The 21694-nt window shown below is 41.4% G+C and overlaps 1 protein-coding gene across 1 annotated transcript; it reads left to right on the top strand.

Annotated features, from left to right (window-relative positions):
- The first annotated feature begins 44 nt into the window (after positions 1–44).
- On the top strand, positions 45–17938 carry mettl6 (methyltransferase 6, methylcytidine). The gene is made up of 6 exons (XM_084336480.1): positions 45–181; positions 376–690; positions 1745–1879; positions 3648–3818; positions 9022–9163; positions 17157–17938. Exons 2-6 carry the CDS (start codon positions 394–396, stop codon positions 17309–17311), a joined length of 900 nt encoding a protein of 299 aa, XP_084192606.1. The 5' UTR covers positions 45–181; positions 376–393; the 3' UTR covers positions 17312–17938.
- Positions 17939–21694: the final 3756 nt, after the last annotated feature.

Below are 21694 nucleotides of genomic sequence, written 5' to 3'. Positions count from 1 at the left end.
TGACTAGTTTCCACACGGAAGCATTTCTACACTGGACACGATGTCCTCGTTGGATCCGGGTGGAAAGATGTTGAGCTTTTGGTAAACAACGTCAGCATGATGTTCGTTTTCGTTCACCGTACTGTTTACATTTTATTTACTTTGCTTTCCCAAAGATCAATGGAGTAATACCGAGGACGTGGTAAGACAAAACCCGGATCCAACATGTTGTGTATGTCATAAATGTTATGATGAATTGAAAATGGGGGACCCTGATGTAAACGAGACGAAAGTCTTTCTCTGGTCTGCATCCCGTTAACAATTGTATGTATTGAGCCGTACTGTATTGTACCCATTCTGCAATCTGTTAAATAAAGTTTTCATTCATTCATTCAGATACTGGGGATTCTGAGTATGGCACTGCCAATAAATCAAGATGACAACAAGACTGCTGGAGGGGAGTCTGAAGACGAGATGCCTCCTCCATGCATCATCCCAGCTGCTGCAGGCCGAACCAACACCACTCTGAGCGCGGCGGAGGTGGACAAACTCTCCAGTGATCGGGTTCTGGTTTCTGACTTCAAGCAGATGAAGTTGGAGAAGGAGGCACAGAAAAACTGGGACTTGTTCTACAAAAGAAACACAACAAACTTCTTTAAGGACAGGCATTGGACCACCCGAGAGTTTGAAGAGCTCAAAGCATGCAGAGAGGTGATGAGGAGTAATCAGTTTTTTTTGTAATTTTTATTCACGGCTGATACAGATTTGTTATTATGCTTTTATTTTATGTGCCAAAAAAGTTACGTGCTTTACTCAGGAAACCAAATCTTACAGACCTCTCCAGGGTTTCCCATTAATTACCTAGACTGTTGCGGCCCGTAAAATTAGTCCCGCCACAGTTGTATAATGAACCCAAAAAAAAGTTATTACATTTTCTTTTTTACAATTTTTTTTAATATAAAGTTAGCCAATAGGGGTGTATTGGCAGTGGTAGTAGTCGTAATAGTAATCCACTATATATATTAAAAAAAAAAAAAAGTTCAACACAGATAACCACTTTTGCTTCATTTCTTTGATGGCTCTAGTGCTCTAGTGAGTCCAGTGGTTCCCAATCCTCTCCTCGACACCCCAGCCGTTCCATGTATTTGTTAAATTCTACCAGCACACCTGATTCAACTAATAAAGGGCTAGTTAAGTTGAATCAGGTGTGCTGGTGGTGGAATTTAACAAATACATTGAACGGCTGGGGTGCTCCGAGGAGAGGATTGGGAAGCACTAGTCTAGTCGATTTTGTGTGTTGAGCACAAAGTTCATCATAGATCTAGCCTCTTTATTTTGCTCTCAAAGTGCACCAGATTGATGATTTAACTTTAAAATGTACAGAGGGAGGTTCACCCCCCCATAGTCTCTGAAAATCCTGTGGGAAACACTGCTCTCCCCCAACCCCTCTCAGTCCCTCAGTTATACCTCAGCCTGCCATCTCTCTACTCCCAGGTCCAATCTTCACAGTCTTTGGGAGAGCCTTCTACGTGCAGCTTGCAGGCTCTGGAACTCTTCCCCAAGACATCTCAATCCCATGTTAAGATCCATCTATTCTCTTAGCCCCCCCCCCCCCCCCCCCATCATCCTCCACCCTTGTGTGTTTGTCGCACTCTCCCTGCCCCTTAGTGTAAAGCAACTTTGAGTTATAGAAAAGCATAATGGAAATCTAATTTATTATTGCTATTTTTATTTAATTGATTCGTGATACTTTTTTTTTGTCCAGTTTGAGTCGCAGAGGCTGGTCATGCTGGAGGCAGGCTGTGGGGTTGGAAATTGTATCTTCCCTCTGATGCAGGAGGACCTCAATATCTTTGTTTACGCCTGTGACTTCTCTCCACGAGCTGTGGACTTTGTCAAGGTAAGAGATTGTAATGTGTCTGGCTGTGTGACGTCAACTTATCAGCTTGAAATAACCGCACCAGGATAGCTTAGTTAGCAAGTAGCTAATCAGACTAGCCGCATTAATAATAATACATTTAATTTATAAAGCGCTTTTCAGGAACCCAAAGACGCTGACAATTAGCAAAACAAATGAACAAAGAAACAAAGAACCACAGGGAATAAGCAACAGTATTAAAACGCAGGACATACAACCACGGGTAACGAGTAACAGATATAGAGTCCAGTAGGGGAACAGTCAGGGAAGTAAGGAAACTGAGGGGAGGGGGGGGGGGGAGAGGGAGAGAAAGAAAGTAGGGAAGGGGAAAGGGAGGTGGTAGGTTGGAGGAGGGTGGTTATGGGTAGGGAAGGTTGCTTGGGAGAACAGGTAGGTTTTTAGGTTTTTTGTTACTAGAGGACTAGACAAGTTAACTCTGTTGCCGGACGGCAGGTGGACCGAAAGTGAAGAGAGTCACTGGCTCAAGTTAAATCAAATGTAACCTGTTGCTACATCAGGTACAAACAATGGAGCGCCACTTAGTGACTAAACATGGCACTGCAACCAAATAATAACACAAAAAATATAATAGGCACATTTGTGACTGTTACAAGACGCCATCAGGGGCAACGGTGGCCTAAAGTGGGTTTGTGACCGAAAGGTCACCAGGTTGATTCTCGGACCAGCGGGGATATCTGGGTTGCGGAAGTGAAGATTACCATTGCTCTCACGGTCACCTCAGCAAGGCACTGAGCCCTGCAACTTCTCCAGTAGAGCTGCTCTGTGTAGCCACCAGTAGAATCCCCTTTGTACTGGTTGTACTGGGCAGCTCCCAGATGTGAATGTGGATGTGACTCTTGTGTAGCGTCTTTGATAAAAATAGGGTTCACATAATGTTCTCCCTGTGCCCCAGGACAGTTCAGTCAGTATTCGTGAACACACACCACTCTTACACCCAAATGAGGTTTGAATTCTGGTTCAGACATTCCAGCAATGCTAGATATACCTCCGGTCAATGGTCTCTATAAACTACACACCCTCAAGACCCCTCCGCTCTACATCTTCTGGCCGCCTCAGACCCACTCCTATCCGAGCTCCAGGAGGGTCATCAAGGAGAAGCCACCTATTCTCGGTCCTCGCTCCACAATGGTGGAACGAACTTCCCACCACAGTTGGGACAGCCGAAACCGACCAGTCTTTCGCCGTCGACTAAAAACACACTTCTTCAATCAATATCTGGAAGGAAAAAAATAATTACCAAAAAACGAACCTTCTTACTGTTATTATACTTATATCAGGCACTCTTCCTACTATACTATGTCTTTACTAATATGCACTCAACACTGCAACACCCAAGTTTCAGCACTGTTTGATGATCATTGTTACTCAGCTGTAAGAGTTGAACCCTTCCTGCTGACTTGTCGTACAGAACTTGTAAGTCACTTTTGGATAAAAGCGCCAGCTAAATGACTAAATGTAAATGGGAGGGTTCTCTGAACTGTCCTGAGGCACAGGAAGAACATGTGAATTCTTACCATTTGAACAGATCATGGTAAACTAACACAGAATTCTCTTTTTCATTTAGCCCTTTTTGTTCTTTTGAATATGTATTTCTATAAGCTTTCACAATGAATAATTTGCATGTCTGCTGTGAGACAGAAAATCATTTACATGTCTGCCAGAGACTGAAGATCACCTGCTGTACCACAGGGGGAAAGACAGTCTACTTAATTCCACGTTCTCTTGCCAGCAAAACTCTCTGTATTGCGCTGAGCGCTGCAGTGCCTTCCAGTGCGACCTGACCAAAGACGATCTGAGGGACAACATGGCGGAGGACAGCGTGGACGTGGTCACTCTCATTTTTGTCCTGTCAGCGATCCACCCCGACAAGATGGGACAGGCCTTGGAGAACATCCACAGGGTAAGATGCCTACATACATGATTCATCTCACTGAGCGATGATATCCATGTTAATATTCAGGGCAACCCAATAGGCCCTTTTCACAGTGGCCATTTTCACACATCATTTACATTTACATTTAGTCATTTAGCTGACGCTTTTATCCAAAGCGACTTACAAGTTCTGTACAACAAGTCATCAGGAAGGGCACAACTCTATCAGCTGAGTAACAATGTTCATCAAAGTGTTGAGTGCTACAGTGTAGGTTAGTTTATTAGGACAAGTGCATGACAGTAAGGTTAGTTAGGGTTAGTTTAAAAAATAAATTAAAAAAATGTATTCAGATAATGGTTGAAGAAGTGCGTCTTTAGTCGACGGCGAAAGATTGGACGGGTTTCGGCTGTCCTAACTGGGGTGGGTAGTTCATTCCACCATTGTGGGGCAAGGACTGATGACCCTCCCGGAGCTCAGATAGGAGTAGGTCTGAGACGGCCAGAAGATGCAGAGCGTAGGGGTCTTGAGGGTGTGTAGTTAGAGACCATTGACCGGAGGTAGGCGGGAGCGGTTACATCATCATCGCAGGGTAAACACAGGTGTAATTGATGGCATTAATTATGCTCCCATTTAGGTGTGTCACAGCCATTCCAGCGAGACAGCATGCCCAATACCAGGGCCCTGGCAAACCTAAACGGAATGGAACCATAGTTAATGTTATTAATTAGACCTGTGTTTACCCTGCAATGACAAAATGGCTGCAGTGAAAAAGGAAAAGGGCCTATTGTTCCATTTTTTTGTTACTTATTTACAATCACCCGGATAATCTCTTTTTTTGGATTTTGAGAAACCCAAATAAATAAGATACTTGGAATATCCCAATATTATTTGGCATATTATAAGGCATATACACGGCATAATCCCATTTATTGGTAATTATAACATTATAATATTCTAATAATTTAGTTTGTACGTGTACGCTGTAGTCTGGCTAATAGTTCATATCCTGGTTAAAGGGATAGTAGATTTTTGGAACCCTAGCCACATTTCCTACTTAACAATAATGTTGTCGCTTGGTACAATCCTTTCTCAGCGCAATCCATGCTGTTTCTCATACTAGCTCCGGCTCATTAGCCACAGGCTGCCCTAGTGTCTGTACAAGCTGGCTGAAGCAAACTGAAATTGACATCACGCAGTTCACACAAAGTAGATTTTAGTTGTCCTCAGTCAGCTTGTACAGACAGGAACTTGATCCCATTGTCCCATTCGTTTGTGGCTAACTAGCCGCAGGTAGTTAGTGAACAGGAACGAGTAAACCGATATGAGGAACAGCATGGATTGTGCTGAGAAAAGGACTCTTACCAATCATAATTGGTAAGTAAGATATAGAGTTAGGCTTCCAAAAATCACAACTAACCTTTTTAAAGGAACTAGCCAACATTATGGGACCTGCACTTACTGTCTTCTCCAGAGTCAGACAAGAAGATATATATCAATCTCCTCTCTGCGTTCAGTATAAGGCTGTCCGGCTGCAGGCTAGCCTAACTTAGCACAAATGAATGGTCCCTTTTTTAGGATTTAGTAAAAAATAAATGGGTGTTACAAAGCACAGTCCAATGGTTTAATGGTTGTTTCCATTTGGTTCTACCCATAATAGCAAATACCGCTGCAACACACAACAGACTTGTTCATTGTCAGCGTTTTACACCTGCTTTTATGTGGTAATAATAATGTGTAATTCTCATCATTAATATTCAAATTTCAGTAGACTGTGCCACAATTCAGCCTATCCATAGGACATGGATAGGACAATTGACATCTATACATACATCCACCGATGGCAGTATATATGGTGGTGGCGTGGTTATATATGGTGGTGTCATGGTTATACTGTATATGGTGGTGCCATGGTTATATAAGGTGGTGTCATGGTTATACTGTATATGGTGGTGCCATGGTTATATAAGGTGGTGGCATGGTTATATATGGTGGTGTCATGGTTATACTGTATATGGTGGTGCCATGGTTATATAAGGTGGTGGCATGGTTATATAAGGTGGTGTCATGGTTATACTGTATATGGTGGTGCCATGGTTATATAAGGTGGTGGCATGGTTATATAAGGTGGTGGCATGGTTATATATGGTGGTGTCATGGTTATACTGTATATGGTGGTTGATTGATTGATTGATTGAAAAGTTTATTAACAGATTGCAGAATGGGTACAGTACAGTACATCTCAATACATACAATTGTTAAGGGGATGCAGACCAGAGAAAGACTTTCGTGGTGCCATGGTTATATAAGGTGGTGGCATGGTTATATATGGTGGTGTCATGGTTATACTGTATATGGTGGTGCCATGGTTATATAAGGTGGTGGCATGGTTATATAAGGTGGTGTCATGGTTATACTGTATATGGTGGTGCCATGGTTATATAAGGTGGTGGCATGGTTATATAAGGTGGTGGCATGGTTATATATGGTGGTGTCATGGTTATACTGTATATGGTGGTGCCATGGTTATATAAGGTGGTGGCATGGTTATATATGGTGGTGTCATGGTTATACTGTATATGGTGGTGCCATGGTTATATAAGGTGGTGGCATGGTTATATATGGTGGTGTCATGATTATACTGTATATGGTGGTGCCATGGTTATATAAGGTGGTGGCATTGTTATATATGGTGGTGTCATGGTTATATAAGGTGGTGCAGGGCTCTACGCTAACCGTTTTCCCAAGGAGCACATGTGCTCCTAAATGAAAAAATTTAGGAGCACACAAAAATATTTAGGAGCACAGTGAAAATATTTCAAGTAACAAGAGTTTATTATTATTTTTTAATAAATGTATATTTGTACTGTGCGTGCATGTGCAAACGGGAACGGGACACACATCTGTGCAATAGCACATACCACCAAAGTCACTGGCCCACTGTGTGCGTGTGTGTGTATCTGCGTGTGCAAACGGGAATGAGACACAGACATTTTAACTATTAAGTGAATAATGCCTACTGTGGCAAAGTTGTAGCCAAAAACTAGGCCTAATAAAAAAAGGCAGTGACATTGAACTACTGGTGCTACAAAAGTAACAGTCACTTAACTTTAGCTTTTGCCCCTTTTATGCATACAATGCCTATGTTTTGGCTAGTGTTGCTCTTCTAGAAAAATAATCCTTTCAGGGTTGCCTATTGAAATACTGTACACCTCCAGTACAGAAACATTGTTTATGAGTTTGCGTGTCAGGTCGATTCTGCCAATTACGTCACACCGCTTGCACCCACCTCTGCTGTTGATAACGCTAGCCAAGTTAGCACACACATACACACACGCACAGTGGGCCAGTGACTTTGGTGTAGGGGTGTAACAATGCATCGCAATGCATCGATCCTAAGGGGAAAATTCAACTGCATCGATTTGAAAATGTTAGAATCGATTATCGCAATTTTAATGTGTACACAGTGTTATGTTGTTCTCATGTCCGTTACAGCCAACACCGACATACGCTACTGCATCAACGTTATGATTAACAAAGCAAGGCATTCGTTTTGTTGCATTAACGTTATATTACTATTGCTATCGATAAATCTAGGTGTTCTAAAATCTATTGCTAATAGATTGCTATTGGTAAGACTAGAATAAGTTACATTAACTTAATGTTACTGTCTTGGGAAAGTCTCGCATAGCGCAATGGCGGACTTTCCGGAAGTAAAAAAGCAAATGAGAGCTTCCGATTGGTAATTTCCTTTCTTTCCCTTGAAACCAGTCACGTCATTCTACTGTGATTGGACCGTTGGCTTGAGTGCAATGTGGGACTTGTAGTTTTTGAACGATTAGCAGCGGAGAGAAAAAAGCACGACTGAGGTTGTAATCTTCACTCGCACACTGCGAGTAATTGATTTTTCCGGTTCGCACACACATATTCTTAGGGGCAAATGCGAGTAAAATAGTCGCACTGTAGAGCCCTGTGGTGGCATGGTTATATATGGTGGTGGCATGGTTATATATGGTGGTGGCATGGTTATATATGGTGGTGTCATGGTTATACTGTATATGGTGGTCATGGTTATATAAGGTGGTGGCATGGTTATATATGGTGGTGGCATGGTTATATATGGTGGTGGCATTGTGGTGACTGGCGACCCAAGAGGTGCTCTTAACACTTTGAGTGCCAGCCATGCGGAGCGCTAAAGGGCTCCGTATGCCAGCGTCCACTTCAATGATAGAGCTCTCATATTTGCAAACTCATAAACTACATCTTAAATTATGGCTGTGTATAATCTGGCCGTCGCTTATCAATGGCTTGTTTGCAGTCAACATTGTCGAAACGGATTTTTTTTTAATCGGTTCATTTCCGTTTTATACCATTTTGAAAAATTCGTTTTTTGAAAGTTTCAGGAAAATATAAAGATTCTGTGATAAACGCCCTTTACTGGAATATTCTGGAATACACAAAAAACATTGTCACTTTTCGGCCTATTATGAATCGTTTTCAAATAAACGCTAGATTATCGATAGTATATGTGTACTTATCCACGCTATATAAGCGGGCTGAAAAATAGAATCTCTTATTTCCTGATCGCACACACACACACACATAGGGCACACGTTGATATCTCTGTGAAAAAAGTTCTGATTATCCTAAGACTGGTAAAATAGATTCCTTACCTCAGATCAGATGTTCTCCAAAAAGATTATTCCAATTCCTGATCGCCATTCCAAATATCGATTGCGTTTATTGATCCAAGGCTGGATACTGGAAATATGTATTCCACGCTGTTTTGGGGCTCGGAAATTAATCTGATCCTCTCGGGTGGCTTGCCCGAGAAGTAAAATGAAGAAGCTGGATTCCCCCCCCCCCCCCCCCCCCCCCCCCATGTGTTTTGTTTCAATCCATTCCAAAGGGGTGCAGTACCACAGGGAGACGATATGGGGCGGTATTTTCCCAATGGAGCTCAGAGAGAGTTTGCAGCACTAACGTGAGACTAGATTGATGAAATATGAATTCAAATCGCTAATAAAAAAAAAAAAGCGAGATTTAGCGTCGCTGGCACTCAACGGTCGGCATGAACTAACGATAAATCTCGTCGCTGGCACTCAATGTGTTAATCTGCCATCATATCAGTTGGGTACAACTGTGTAATTTTTGGGCTGGCAGAAATAAATGTCTGCAAAACATTGGGTGATTATAATAATGCAATGAAACATAATGTGGCTGTGGCTCCAAGGTGCTGAAGCCGGGGGGCCGGGTCCTGTTCAGAGACTACGGCCTGTACGACCACGCCATGCTGCGCTTCAAGGCCGGCAACAGGCTGGCAGAGAACCTCTACGTTCGGCAAGATGGCACCCGGTCCTACTTCTTCTCCAAAGGTCAGCCTTCTTCACTCGTGTCCGATTTTTTTCTTCCTCTCCCTTCCTCTCTGTCTCTCCGTTATCCATCCATTCGTGTCCACATAGGGTTCCTGCAGGTCTTGGAAAAGTATGGGAAATTAACTGCAGACGGGTGATGAATTTAAAGGAAAAACCTGAATAAATGAGTGGAGAAACATAATGAATGCAGGGTTTGGGTCCTGCCATGGTTTGGGTCCCCTTAGAGGGCAGGGTCATTGCAAATCATTACAAGGTTATTCTGAATGATCACCTTTATCCTATGATGAAACATTCCTATCCTGATGGAAGTGGTTTCTTCCAGGATGACAAGGCCCCCATCCACAGGGAACACTAAGTGGTTTGATGACTATGGCAAGTATGTGAATCATATGCTATGGCCTTCACAGTCACCAGATCTCATCCCAGCTATGGGAGATTTTGGACCGACGTGTTAAGACAGCGCTCTCCACCACCATCATCAAAACACCAAATGAGGGAATATCTTTTGGAAGATGGTGTTCCATCCCTCCAGTAGAGTTCCAGAGACTTGTAGAAGCTATGCCAAGGCATAGCATCAAAGCTTCTCTGGCGTCTCATGGTTCAACACCTTACTAACACACTTTATGTTGCTTTTTCCTTTAATTTGTCACCCGTCTGTAGATCATTTACATGTCTTGAAAAGTTTGGTGCTGAAAATGGGAATTTATTGCAGTCCAGTCCCCGATACACATGACTACACATTATATGTAGTTGAGTATTTATGTATTTAATTATCCACGCCACGCTTATGCTGTCTAGCACAGTCTCTAACAGTAACAGTAAGAAGCATTTTGGATAAAAGTATTCTGTACTTCTGTATGACAAACAATGTATGCCTTTCAAATGTTAAATGATTAAATGATACACACTGAAATCTACGCTCTCTCATCCTGCTTTCCACAACGCGACAATATTATTAAACAGCGGCTCTGTCATTGAAGTGGGAAAAGTGAGCCGTATTGTATATTAGTACATTGCATAGTATATTGTATATTGTATGGTAACTCAGTTACTTCTATTCTGCATCGAACATTGTACATATGTCTATACTGAACAGCACAGAGCTGCTGTTTAATAATATTGTCGCGTTGTGGAAAGCAGGATGAGAGAGCGTAGATTTCAGTGTGTATCATTTTTTTTTTTTTTTGAACTTTCTTTTATTTTGTGTCATATTGAACATCACATTGCATTAATCATACAGTATAATATACTTGATTCACATAGTCAATGACATTTGTTACTCAGGCTCTTCCCTCTTATTCAATTTGTTTAAGGTATTCAGCGTAATCAAAATAAGCTGTATAATCCGAGTACGCCTCTTAAACAACCCAGTGGGGAGGGATTTTTACAATATTTTTTTTTATGATTTTTTGTAGGATAAGAAACGAAAAAATAAATAGAAAAATAAATTTAGCAAAAGGAAAAAAATATATACTTTAACAGAAAAAAAAGAACAACAAAAAAAGAAAAGAAAAAAAAGAGAGAGAGGGCGTCAGGCTCATGCTAATGTATCTCCAGGTACAAGGTTACAAGTGACCATCTCTGCATAAACATATCTTTTTTCAGTTGCAATTGTGCAGTCATTTCTTCCATTGTATACATCTGTCTCAGTCTCTTGGTCCATTGTTTGATTGTCGGTGGTTGATTTTGTAGCCATGCCATAGTTATCATTTTCCTTGCTATTAACAGTATCACTCTCAAGATATATAACGTATCTCCATAGTATGTGCCTTTCGGTATACATCCCAAGATATAGTACGATGGATTCAGAGGTAAGTCAAGATCTAGAATGGTTTTAATCTCATTTTTGATATTCATCCAAAATGTCTGCACCCTTGGACAGTCCCAGAAAATATGTGTATGATCTCCGATCATTCCACATCCTCTCCAACATAGTGGTGAGGACCCACCAGCAAATCCGGAGAGAACTTGAGGAGTCCTAAAGTACCTGACCTTGACCTTCCAGTCAAACTCCTTCCACATTGGGCTATTTGTGATTTTATGATTGCTTGAATGGCTGTCCTCCCATTCTTCATTTTCTATGATCACATTAGCTTCCAACTCCCATTTTTCTTTAATATAGGTGGTGTCTCCTGGATCGTCTAGTTGTAACATGTTGTGTGATGTCCGGGTAGCAGCTTGAATCTCGAGCTCCTCAGAACCCCCGAGATAAACGACCCAACAAACAGATATTGTCAGCAACATTTAACGAGTGAAACGGTAAGAAGTCTAAAGATGAGCCCGAAGAAACTAAGTGCTAAAAGAAATACCAAAACCGACTCTGGAAATGAGAAAGATGTCACAGATGAACAGGCTTGTCAAACCAGCTCTTCCGACACTGACGAGGAAACAGAGAGAGAGGAATCCGCGATTCTAAAAGAATTAAAAGATCTAAGGAGAGAGAATAAAGAAGCACACAATGCCACCCAGTCTTCAGTGAGCAAACTTGAAACATCTATGTCGCAAGTAACTGAATGGATTGACAAAACAGAAGGTAGAATTACGGTAATTGAAAAAGAAATCACGAAACTGGATGATAGTGGAATGAGACACCAGAGGGCGCTCAAATACCTTGTAAGAAGAGATGCAGAAATTACAGCAACCTGTGAAGACTTGCAAAATAGACTCAGACGCAACAATATCCGGATCTACCAAGTCCCTGAAGGTAGCGAGGACAAGGATACTAAAGAGTTTGTGAAGCAGCTATTGACAACATCCCTGAAAATAACACCTGAACTTGAGTCTGAGATTAAGATAGAAAGAGCGCACAGATCACTGATGGCCAAACCGAGAGAGTCTAGCGCACCCCCGCGCTCTATCATTGTGCGCTTTCTAGATTTCAATATCAAAGAACAGGTTCTACAGCTCGCATGGGGACAAACCGTCACATTTCAAGGGAAAAGGATCTATTTTGATCACGATTACTCCCCAGACCTGCAAAAGAAGAGGGGTCAGGTGCGTCACGTCATCAAACAGCTGAAGGAAAAAGGGATACGCGCTAATTGCCCATACCCGGCACGACTCAGGATGACAACAGAATCGGGAACGAAGGTGTTTGACTCTCTGGTAGATGCAATTCCCACACTGAAAGAACTGGGAATTCATGTCCAAATCGACGAAAGAGAGAAACTACAAAGAGAACTGACAAGGGACAGGGACAGGTGGCGAACACAAAGAAGAGGGCGTGAGCAGCGAACGAAAGGAGCCATGACGTCACTATCTGCCGCAGACCTAAGATCATTCATGGACGATAAAGATGAGTAAACCAGTTAGATATAGTAAACTAACGAAATGTTTACAATAAGTGTAAAACACAAGAAATAATGGACATGCTGCTGACTAATATGATTATCATTTACCCTGAGTATTAATTACCTGTTGGGAACATTTAAATATATTAAATCTACTTTAATTTATATGTGGTTCTGAGGCCAGAGACTGAGCCATAGACGGATCACACTTAGCCTGTGTTACCAGGCAAAGGTTAACCCTATACGTTCGTGGTTAACTTCTCTGCACTTAGTGCAATATGCTCCCTGAGAGAGAAAGCTACACCTCTCTAGAACATCGGGAGATTATTTCATTTGTGATTTATGTAAGACAGCTTACTGGAAAATTGGAAGCCCTAGGTTTTCCCTTACAAGTGAATAGGGGACCATTTTGTTTTGTTTTTTATGTTGTATACTCTTTGACAAATGCCTCAAGCTCATATACTATGGAAGATAGATCTATGTTGTACATACGAAATACAATGACATTATGACAAGCCTTAAATGTATTAGTTACAATATAAATGGTCTTAACAACCCAATAAAGAGGAAAAAACTTTTTGGACAACTTAAGAAAATGCAGTGCTCTATAGCATTCATTCAAGAAACGCACTTATCAATGAACGAACACCAGAAACTGAAGAGAGAATGGGTGGGCCAGGTGTATAGTGCGTCCTGTCAAACAGGGAAAAAGAGAGGAGTGGCTATTCTATTTAACAAATCAGTATACTTCACCAAAGAAAAGGAAATTGCAGATGACCAGGGCAGATATGTTATGGTCCTGGGGTCAATAGGAGGATCAATCATAACCTTTCTAAATATATATGCACCAAATGAAGACTGCCCCAATTTCTTTAAAGGTATAGCCTCACTTTTGGCTGGTAATGCCAAAGGAATTATCCTTATGGCCGGTGATTTCAACTGTGTACTAAATCCAAAAGTAGACAAACTGCCTGTAGATTGTGGACCCATTTCAAAAAAATCTAGATCACTGAATGCAATGATAAAAGAATTTGGACTTATAGATGCATGGCGTTTCCACCATCCTAGGCAGAAAGACTTTACCTTTAGGTCTGGGGTCCATGGTAGCTACTCTCGGATAGATTACTTCTGTATTTCCAAGCAAGATATTGACAAAGTTGAATCATGTATCATTGAACCAGCGACCATCTCAGATCATGGACCTCTAACTCTTCAACTTAACCTCAGTACCAATAAAATCTTTAAATATTGGAGGCTCAATGTATCCATGCTGTCTGACTCTCACACACGGGAGAGGATAAGTGAAGAACTGAAGAGTTATTTTGATCTCAACAATAAGGGGGATGTCTCACCATCAATTTTATGGGACGCGGCAAAGGCTGTAATGAGAGGTAAAATTATCTCAATTTCAAGTGCACTAAAGAAACAGCGAAATGAAAAACAGCAGAACCTAGAAAATGAGTTAAAAATACTAGAAAGGAAACATAAACTGAACAGAGATGAAGAAGATTTAAAAGCTCTACTAACCTGCAAACAAAAACTAGATGACCTGTTGACATACAAAGCGGAAGGAGCCCTTAGATTTGCTGGTAGGAATTACTATGAGATGGGAAATAGGGCAAGCAAGCTACTGTCATTCCAGCTCCACAAAATACAGTCAAGTCGGATAGTTCCAAAGATTAAACACCCCAGCACACACATGGAAGTAATGCAAACGCAAGAAATTGCTAATGCATTTGCAGATTACTATACCGACCTCTACAAAGCACAGCAATTGGAAAACAAGAAAGAAAAAATCAACAACTTCTTAGATAACCTTAAACTTTCTAAACTATCCCCAGATGAGGCGGATGAGCTAACCTCCCCTATTACGGAGAAGGAGATAGGGGAAACTATTCAGATGCTTAAGAACAATAAATCACCAGGTACAGATGGGTTTTCAAATGAATTTTATAAACATTTCACTGAACAATTAACACCAGTATTAAGTGTAGTTTATAACTATGCCCTATCTGAGAGAGATCCACCAGGAAGCTGGTCAGAAGCTATTGTCTCGGTAATACACAAAGAAGGTAAAGACCCCACAAGATGTAGTTCCTATAGGCCCATAAGTCTCCTTTGCAACGATTTCAAGATATTGACATCTATACTTAAAAAAAGAATACAGAAACATATAACAAAACTGATACACCCAGACCAGACTGGCTTTATCACTGGTCGACAGGGTGCTAACAACATCAGAAGAACTTTAAATCTGCAAACAGTGGCTGGATTTCGAAAAGAACCATCAATGCTTCTCGGCTTAGATGCCGAGAAGGCATTTGATAGAGTTGATTGGCTGTACCTTGAACTAACATTGAAAGGTATGGGATTCAATAACACATTTATAGAATGGATAAAATGTTTATATAAAAATCCTAAGTCTAGAGTAAGGGTGAATGGTCACTGCTCTCACTTCTTTGACATACAGAGAGGGACACGCCAAGGAGACGTTTTGTCTCCATTACTATTCGCGATTGGCATAGAGCCACTAGCGGAGATGATTAGATCAAACCCTCAGATACAGGGAATAGATGACCAAAAAGGCATTACACACAAGATCTCGCTATTTGCTGATGACATTTTACTTTATATCAAAAACCCTTTAGAATCAATTCCAAACATAATGATGGATTTAAGAAATTACGGCGAACTGTCGGGTTATAAGATAAATGAGACCAAATCAGAAGCCATGATGATAGTGGGAACATGGCCAATACATCTGAATAGTATAGCACCCTTCCATTGGGCTAGAGACGGATTCAGGTATTTAGGAATCATTTTGACTCCCAGCAGCAATCAGTTATATCAAGCAAACTACGAAAAGTTGATTGTACAAATCAAATCAGACATGGCCAGATGGGACATTTTACCTCTCTCCCTAGTGGGAAGAATAGAATCAATTCGAATGAATGTGCTACCTAGACTTATTTTTCTCTTCCAGTCTCTACCTATACCAATACCTGCCACTACCTTTAAAAGGTTAGATAAACTCCTATCCAAATTTATCTGGCAGAGGAAAAAACCTAGAGTAAGGCTTAAAACACTATGTTTGCCAAAGAACAAGGGTGGTCTTGGTCTACCAAACCTAAGAAACTACTACTGGGCAGCTCAATTACGCATACTTGTGCATTGGATACAAAAGGACCTAGACTCAGGATGGGTACAGATTGAGCAAAACTCAATTCCAAAGACCCCTCTCAGATCCATAATATTCCTGGGGAAAGCATACTGGAAAAAAATTAAGATTGGTAACAAATGGATTACAAATACATTAAAGGTATGGGAAAGTGTAAGGAAAAAGGGGGGAGGTCCACGATCAATATCTAGGGCCATGCCAATAGCAGACAATACAGAATTCCGGCCAGCTATGGAGGATGGGGGTTTTAAAAAATGGGCGGATTTGGGCCTGGTTACTATCAATCAATTAATGGAAGGAGACTGTTTTAAATCGTTTGCACAGCTACAGCAATGTTTTGATCTACCTTCGAAAGACATGTTTAGATACTTTCAAATAAGACACTATGTAATGACTCACAGTGAGTGGGAAGCAATTAAGAGACCACCAACAAATGTGGAGCGGTACTTTATAAACACAATAGAAAAAAACTTGATGGAAAGAAAGCAGATATCCAATATTTACAACAGTGTGTATCATTTAATCATTTATCATTTAACATTTGAAAGGCATACATTGTTGTCATACAGAAGTACAGAATACTTTTATCCAAAATGCTTGTTACTGTTAGAGACTGTGCTAGACAGCATAAGCGTGGCGCGATGTGAAAGGGGAAGTGAACTCCAGCGTCTCGCCACAGCAGGGCAGCGGCAAGCCTGCCGAGTCTGCCGCTGCCGCGGGGGCGTGCCACGGCGTGTCACGTGGCCGTCGCGGCCAATCAGGCGAACCCGGAAACCGAAATCCGACTAAATCCGTTGCGGAAGTGATACACGCGCCCTGGGGGGCCCCTATGTTGAGGGTGATGGATGAGGAGGTGCAGTTGCCTGCTCTCACCACCTGGGGTCTACCCGTCAGGAAGTCCAAGACCCACTGGCAGAGGTCATAGTTCAAGCCCAGGTCCCTGAGCTTGGCTATGAGTTTGGAGGGGACTATGGTATTGAATGCTGAGCTGTAGTCGATGAATAGCATTCTCACATAGTTCCCCTGCCTCTTGTCCAGGTGTGATGCTGCTGTGTGCAGCACATGGGCTATGGCGTCCTCCGTGGACCTGTTGGGGCGGTATGCAAATTGCAGGGGGTCCAGGTTGATGGGGAGGGAGGAACAGATGTAGCCCTTCACTAGCTCTACAAACAAGGTGACACACTCCTATCTAGCCTGCTTGCCTCAACGACTACCACCCTGTAGCTCTCACCTCCATAGCCATGAAGTGCTTTGAGAAGCTAGTAAAGGGCTACATCTGCTCCGAATGGACTAAAAAACAAGAGACATTGATATTGTTTAGGGACCCTGGAAGACCGAGGCTTTGATGTAATTGTGTCTCCATCTCTCTTTCTTTTTCTCTCTGTTTCTCTTTCTTCATGACGACCAGTCTTTCTTTGCATCATTTGTACTCTCTCTTCACAAATAGCTGCTGTGTTCTATATCTCCCTTGTCCAAAATGTTTAAAGCAAATTACCCCCCCCCCCCCCCCCCCTCTGTTCTCCAGAACTCCTAGCTGGACTATTTGAGGGGGCGGGCTTCCACTCTGTGGCCAATGACTACGTCCTGCGAGAGACCGTCAACAAGAAGGAGGGGCTCTGTGTGCCCCGGGTGTTCCTTCAGAGCAAGTTCACCAAGCCTGGCCAATCGCAGGGCTCCTGATGTCACTAAGCCCCTCCCCGTGTTCTGAGATACCGGAAGGCTTGGATGATCTCAGCTGAAACCACAGACTGAAACCAGCCTCTGACTGGACTTAAATGGAAACCTTAACCCAGCCTTACCCAGCCTAGGGGTCGGGGGCCAACTGAACTGAGAAAAAAGATTCCTAATCAGAGTAAAATTTGTTTGATAACATCTCATTTGGAAATGGAAAAACTATTGCAAATGGCTTTTTAACCAAAGAAGCCACTATGAAAGTCATGCAGCCTTACTAGCTCACAAGAGTATCTTGATTTCTGTCTCTCTGAAGAATGAATGAATGTGTAATCTGTAATTTCCATGTTTTCAACCCCCGGGGTCACTAGGACTTTTCTGACCTCAGAGCTCACACCTCTGCTTTGCACCCAATGTGCAGTACTAGGTGCCGCCACAACGTTAGGATCTTTTAGAATACCTTTTTATCGTGATAACCATGGTTGGCCCCTGATTCCTGGCCTTCAGTTGAGTCTAGTGACCTCTTCTTTGGATGGACACGTTTTGTCGCACACATTTTCACATGGTAAAAAACCTGTAAAAAAGGACCAGAACATTGTGGAACGATTAGCTTTAAAAAAAAATATATATACTGTATATAATTATTATTAAAAGTGGAATTCATAAATAATACATGATGCATTGCTTCACTCTGTCAGTCCAAAATAATTCTCTTCAATGCTCACACATAGTGAGATTGGAAAAAAGTTACCCAGTGATGTCACAATATCTATTTATTTCTCTAAGCATGTTTTATGATAGGAAAGTCAATTGGTTGAATGTATACTCTGGTTTAGTTTTCTATGTTTATGTGAGCTTTTAACACCCAAATGAGGTTTTCATTCTGGTTCAGACCTTCTAGCAATATTATAATCCCTCTCTGGTTTCTAGCTTTAGGAGAGAGTGTGTGTTCACAAATACCGACAACTGGGGCACAGGAAGAACATATGTGTGAATTCTTAAAATGGGTGGCATTCCCCTTCCATCTAGAATTGTAGATGATTGGCACAGAATGACACCATTATTATCTTTAAAGGTTTGAAAGACTTGAACAACACAACCAATTTTTTTTGCCATAAAGCCCAATTCACTTTGCCAGGATCCAGACCCTCAATCGGCAATCGCTAGCCCCGCATTTAAAATTATTTAGCAAACCATTTGAAACTCGTCGTTTTATTCTTCTAGCAGGCTAAAATTATGACATATAAAATTTTCTTCACTGTGATTCCATATTTTAAAGGTGCTATAGATAATATTTTTATGTAGTAATCTTTTTTTATTATAATGTTTTAAAATAATACATCCACAGAGCTTTTAGAAAGGTGGAGAATAAAAGTATTTATTTCCCCCAAAAAACATGCTGCATGCATGTATCCCCTCCCTACTTCCCATTTCCCTATGTGGAATGTACCTGAATGGATAAATGACATGTTGGTGCTCTAGTGCGACATCTAAGGGCTCAATGGGTCTCATTCCCGAACAGATTTACGACAAGAAATTTGCTCTCAGGCAAATTTCAGCCGATTTAAGACATATTAGGGCTGGTAGAGAGATTCCCCAAATTTCCCTGAGATTGGATTCGGCCGTGGCTGAGAGCAGAATTTAAGAGTGCTGAGGAGCACACTTTTGATTGATTGATTGATTGAACATTTGATTAACTTGACAGACTGTGTTCTCCATGTTCTTAATGGCTTTATTTGGGACGAATCATAGTGATTCCTTCATGTCAACCCTACAGACCTCCTTGGAATTAATTACTTAATCATAATTAAAATAAATATGACAATATTTGTACGATAGGAAATTACGCGGATGTCGGAAAAATAAATAATATCATATGATCACAGGGCAGCTGGATTAACCATATCTGAACCAGCTATTTTGGACAAATGTATAATTACTTTAATTACTCAGATATTCAAACACAATTATGCAATTATTGTGAAATGATTGAAAATAATAATTATTTAATGCCTTCTGTGGAATTTGTATTTCTTATTTCTTATTGATTAATTATACATTTGAAAGAATGCAGGTTATAGCCAACATGCAATATATGGGGCAGACATTTGTTTGAGCTATAACTTGCATTCCTTCAAATATATCATTAATCAATAAAACAGATATTGAAATACACTATGTAGCCTATTACACCAACACTGCAAATGACAGTGGATAAATAAATAAGAACTAAAGCTAATCACGTGGAAATAGACTGCATTAATATTCCATAAGTCTTGTGTGTGCCAGTATAGCCTACGTGTCTAATGAATGAACAGTAGGCTTATATTATTCTAATTACTTGTTAGATACTATATATATGCTCTGCCCTATACAGTAAGTACAGTACACATTAAGGCCGCCAGAGTCGGGCAGCGGACTGGTGGACTGTACTATGCAGCGCAGTATCTGTGATCTAATAAAACAAGTCATTAGAATAATAGAAGCCTACTGCGTTCATTCATTATGCACGTAGACTATACAGTAGTGGGGGGGGGGTGCGCGGCTGCGTGCGCGCTGCGGCAGGTGGACACGAGTAGTAGCCTGTATTCTGTATAATGATGACAATACATTAATCTAATCTCATTTTGATCGGTCCCAAAGCGCTTCCGCCACCATTTTCACACGGCTGCATCATTAGTTACATTTAATGAGCTGGACAGGTGTGTCTAAACTTTCGACTTTTCTCGATTTCATTTGCACACAGCACAGAGCCTGCCTTATAAGGAGCTCTGGAGGTGTTGTTTTGTATGCAAATGACCTAGATAGGAACGCGAGTTCATGTTTCAGAGCGGTGACATTCCTCATCGCCGGTGTCTCAGCTGTGATAGTTTGAGCCACTTAAGACATCTTCCCCCACGCGTTGGGGCATCACAGTGAACTTGTCGTCGATTCTGTCTCAGTCGGTTCCAAGATAAGTCTACCAAGAGAACTCTTTGGAAAATATTGGGGAATGAGACCCATTGTTATTTATTTATAAAGCACCCTTCATGCAATAGAAAGCAGCCCAGAGTGCTTTGACAACACAATTTTTTTTATTAAATTTACAAATTAATAAGTGGCGCAGTGGGCAAGGCACTCGCCACTAACGCAGGAGATGCTGGGTTCGAGCCCAGCTCTCGGCGTTGCTTCCGGCTTGGCTGGTCGTTCATACTAATACAATTGGCAGTATTAGGGGGTGGGAAAGCCGGTGGGTGGGGATCGGACGTTGTGGACAGCGACTCCTACAGGTCGGTTGGTGCGCCTGTACAGCAGAATCAGGAAGCAACAGGGGCAGCGTGAGCCTCTCACGCATTACTCCTCGCCGCTGAGAGATCGCGCTGTACAGGTGAAAAGATGCGACGGCTGCCTCCTCGTGTACAAGGCTTCGTCCACATTGCAGCCAACCAGTGGGAGGCATGGTCTAACAACGTTCGAGACAGGGGAGGGTAGAATTGGATAATACGAAAATTGGGATGGGAGAAAAATAGAAAATTGGGAGAAAAAGTAGATCAACATTTTTTTTTACTAATTAATAATCAAATGCATGACTCGGTAGACAAATTGCATATCACAAGCAATAAAACAAGTAAAAAAATAAAAGAGTTAAATAAAATTATTAAAACAAAAGGAATATACTAAATACAGTTAAAAGCCATGTTAAAAAGATTTCTTCTTCTTCTTCTTCTTCTTCTTCTTCTTCTTCTTCTTCTTCTTCTTCTTCTTCTTCTTCTTCTTCTTCTTCTTCTTCTTCTTCTTCTTCTTCTTCTTCTTCTTCTTCTTCTTCTTCTTCTTCTTCTTCTTCTTCTTCTTCTTCTTCTTCTTCTTCTTCTTCTTCTTCTTCTTCTTCTTCTTCTTCTTCTTCTTCTTCTTCTTCTTCTTCTTCTTCTTCTTCTTCTTCTTCTTCTTCTTCTTCTTCTTCTTCTTCTTCTTCTTCTTCTTCTTCTTCTTCTTCTTCTTCTTCTTCTTCTTCTTCTTCTTCTTCTTCTTCTTCTTCTTCTTCTTCTTCTTCTTCTTCTTCTTCTTCTTCTCCCCGTGCTCGCAAGGGTTTCCCCCCCAATAAGATAAACCCAATGGAAAAACATGCACAACAACAAGATCGCTAACGCTGTGGCGTCCTTGACGAAGACGGACAGAAGCACTTGGATTGGTCCCCTGGCGCGGCTCACGTTGACGCCTGTCTGCTCCCGGCTGCCCTTGGGGGGAAGGACGACGGGATGGGTTAATCGCAGATACGAATTGCATGCATGCATCGCATGTGTGCCAATTGATGACCTCGGAGCAGGTCCTAAATTATTCTTCTTCTTCTTTTTCTTTTTCTTTTTCTTTTTCTTCTTTTTCTTCTTTTTCTTCTTTTTCTTCCTTCTCTTCTTT

Source organism: Notolepis coatsorum, assembly GCF_963971535.1.
Source record: "Notolepis coatsorum genome assembly, chromosome: 19".
NCBI classification, from domain to species: Eukaryota; Metazoa; Chordata; class Actinopteri; order Aulopiformes; family Paralepididae; genus Notolepis; species Notolepis coatsorum.
Note: the sequence above shows the minus strand (reverse complement) of the source record. Positions and strands in the feature narration are given on the sequence as shown.

Bases quoted from the DNA above. Each gene is read 5' to 3' on its own strand.
- mettl6 (XM_084336480.1), top strand. From the start codon at position 394: ATGGCACTGCCAATAAATCAAGATGACAACAAGACTGCTGGAGGGGAG. The intron at 1,880-3,647 runs GTAAGAGATTGT...TTCTCTTGCCAG, and splicing joins GAGCTGTGGACTTTGTCAAG to CAAAACTCTCTGTATTGCGC. The intron at 9,164-17,156 runs GTCAGCCTTCTT...TCTGTTCTCCAG, and splicing joins GTCCTACTTCTTCTCCAAAG to AACTCCTAGCTGGACTATTT.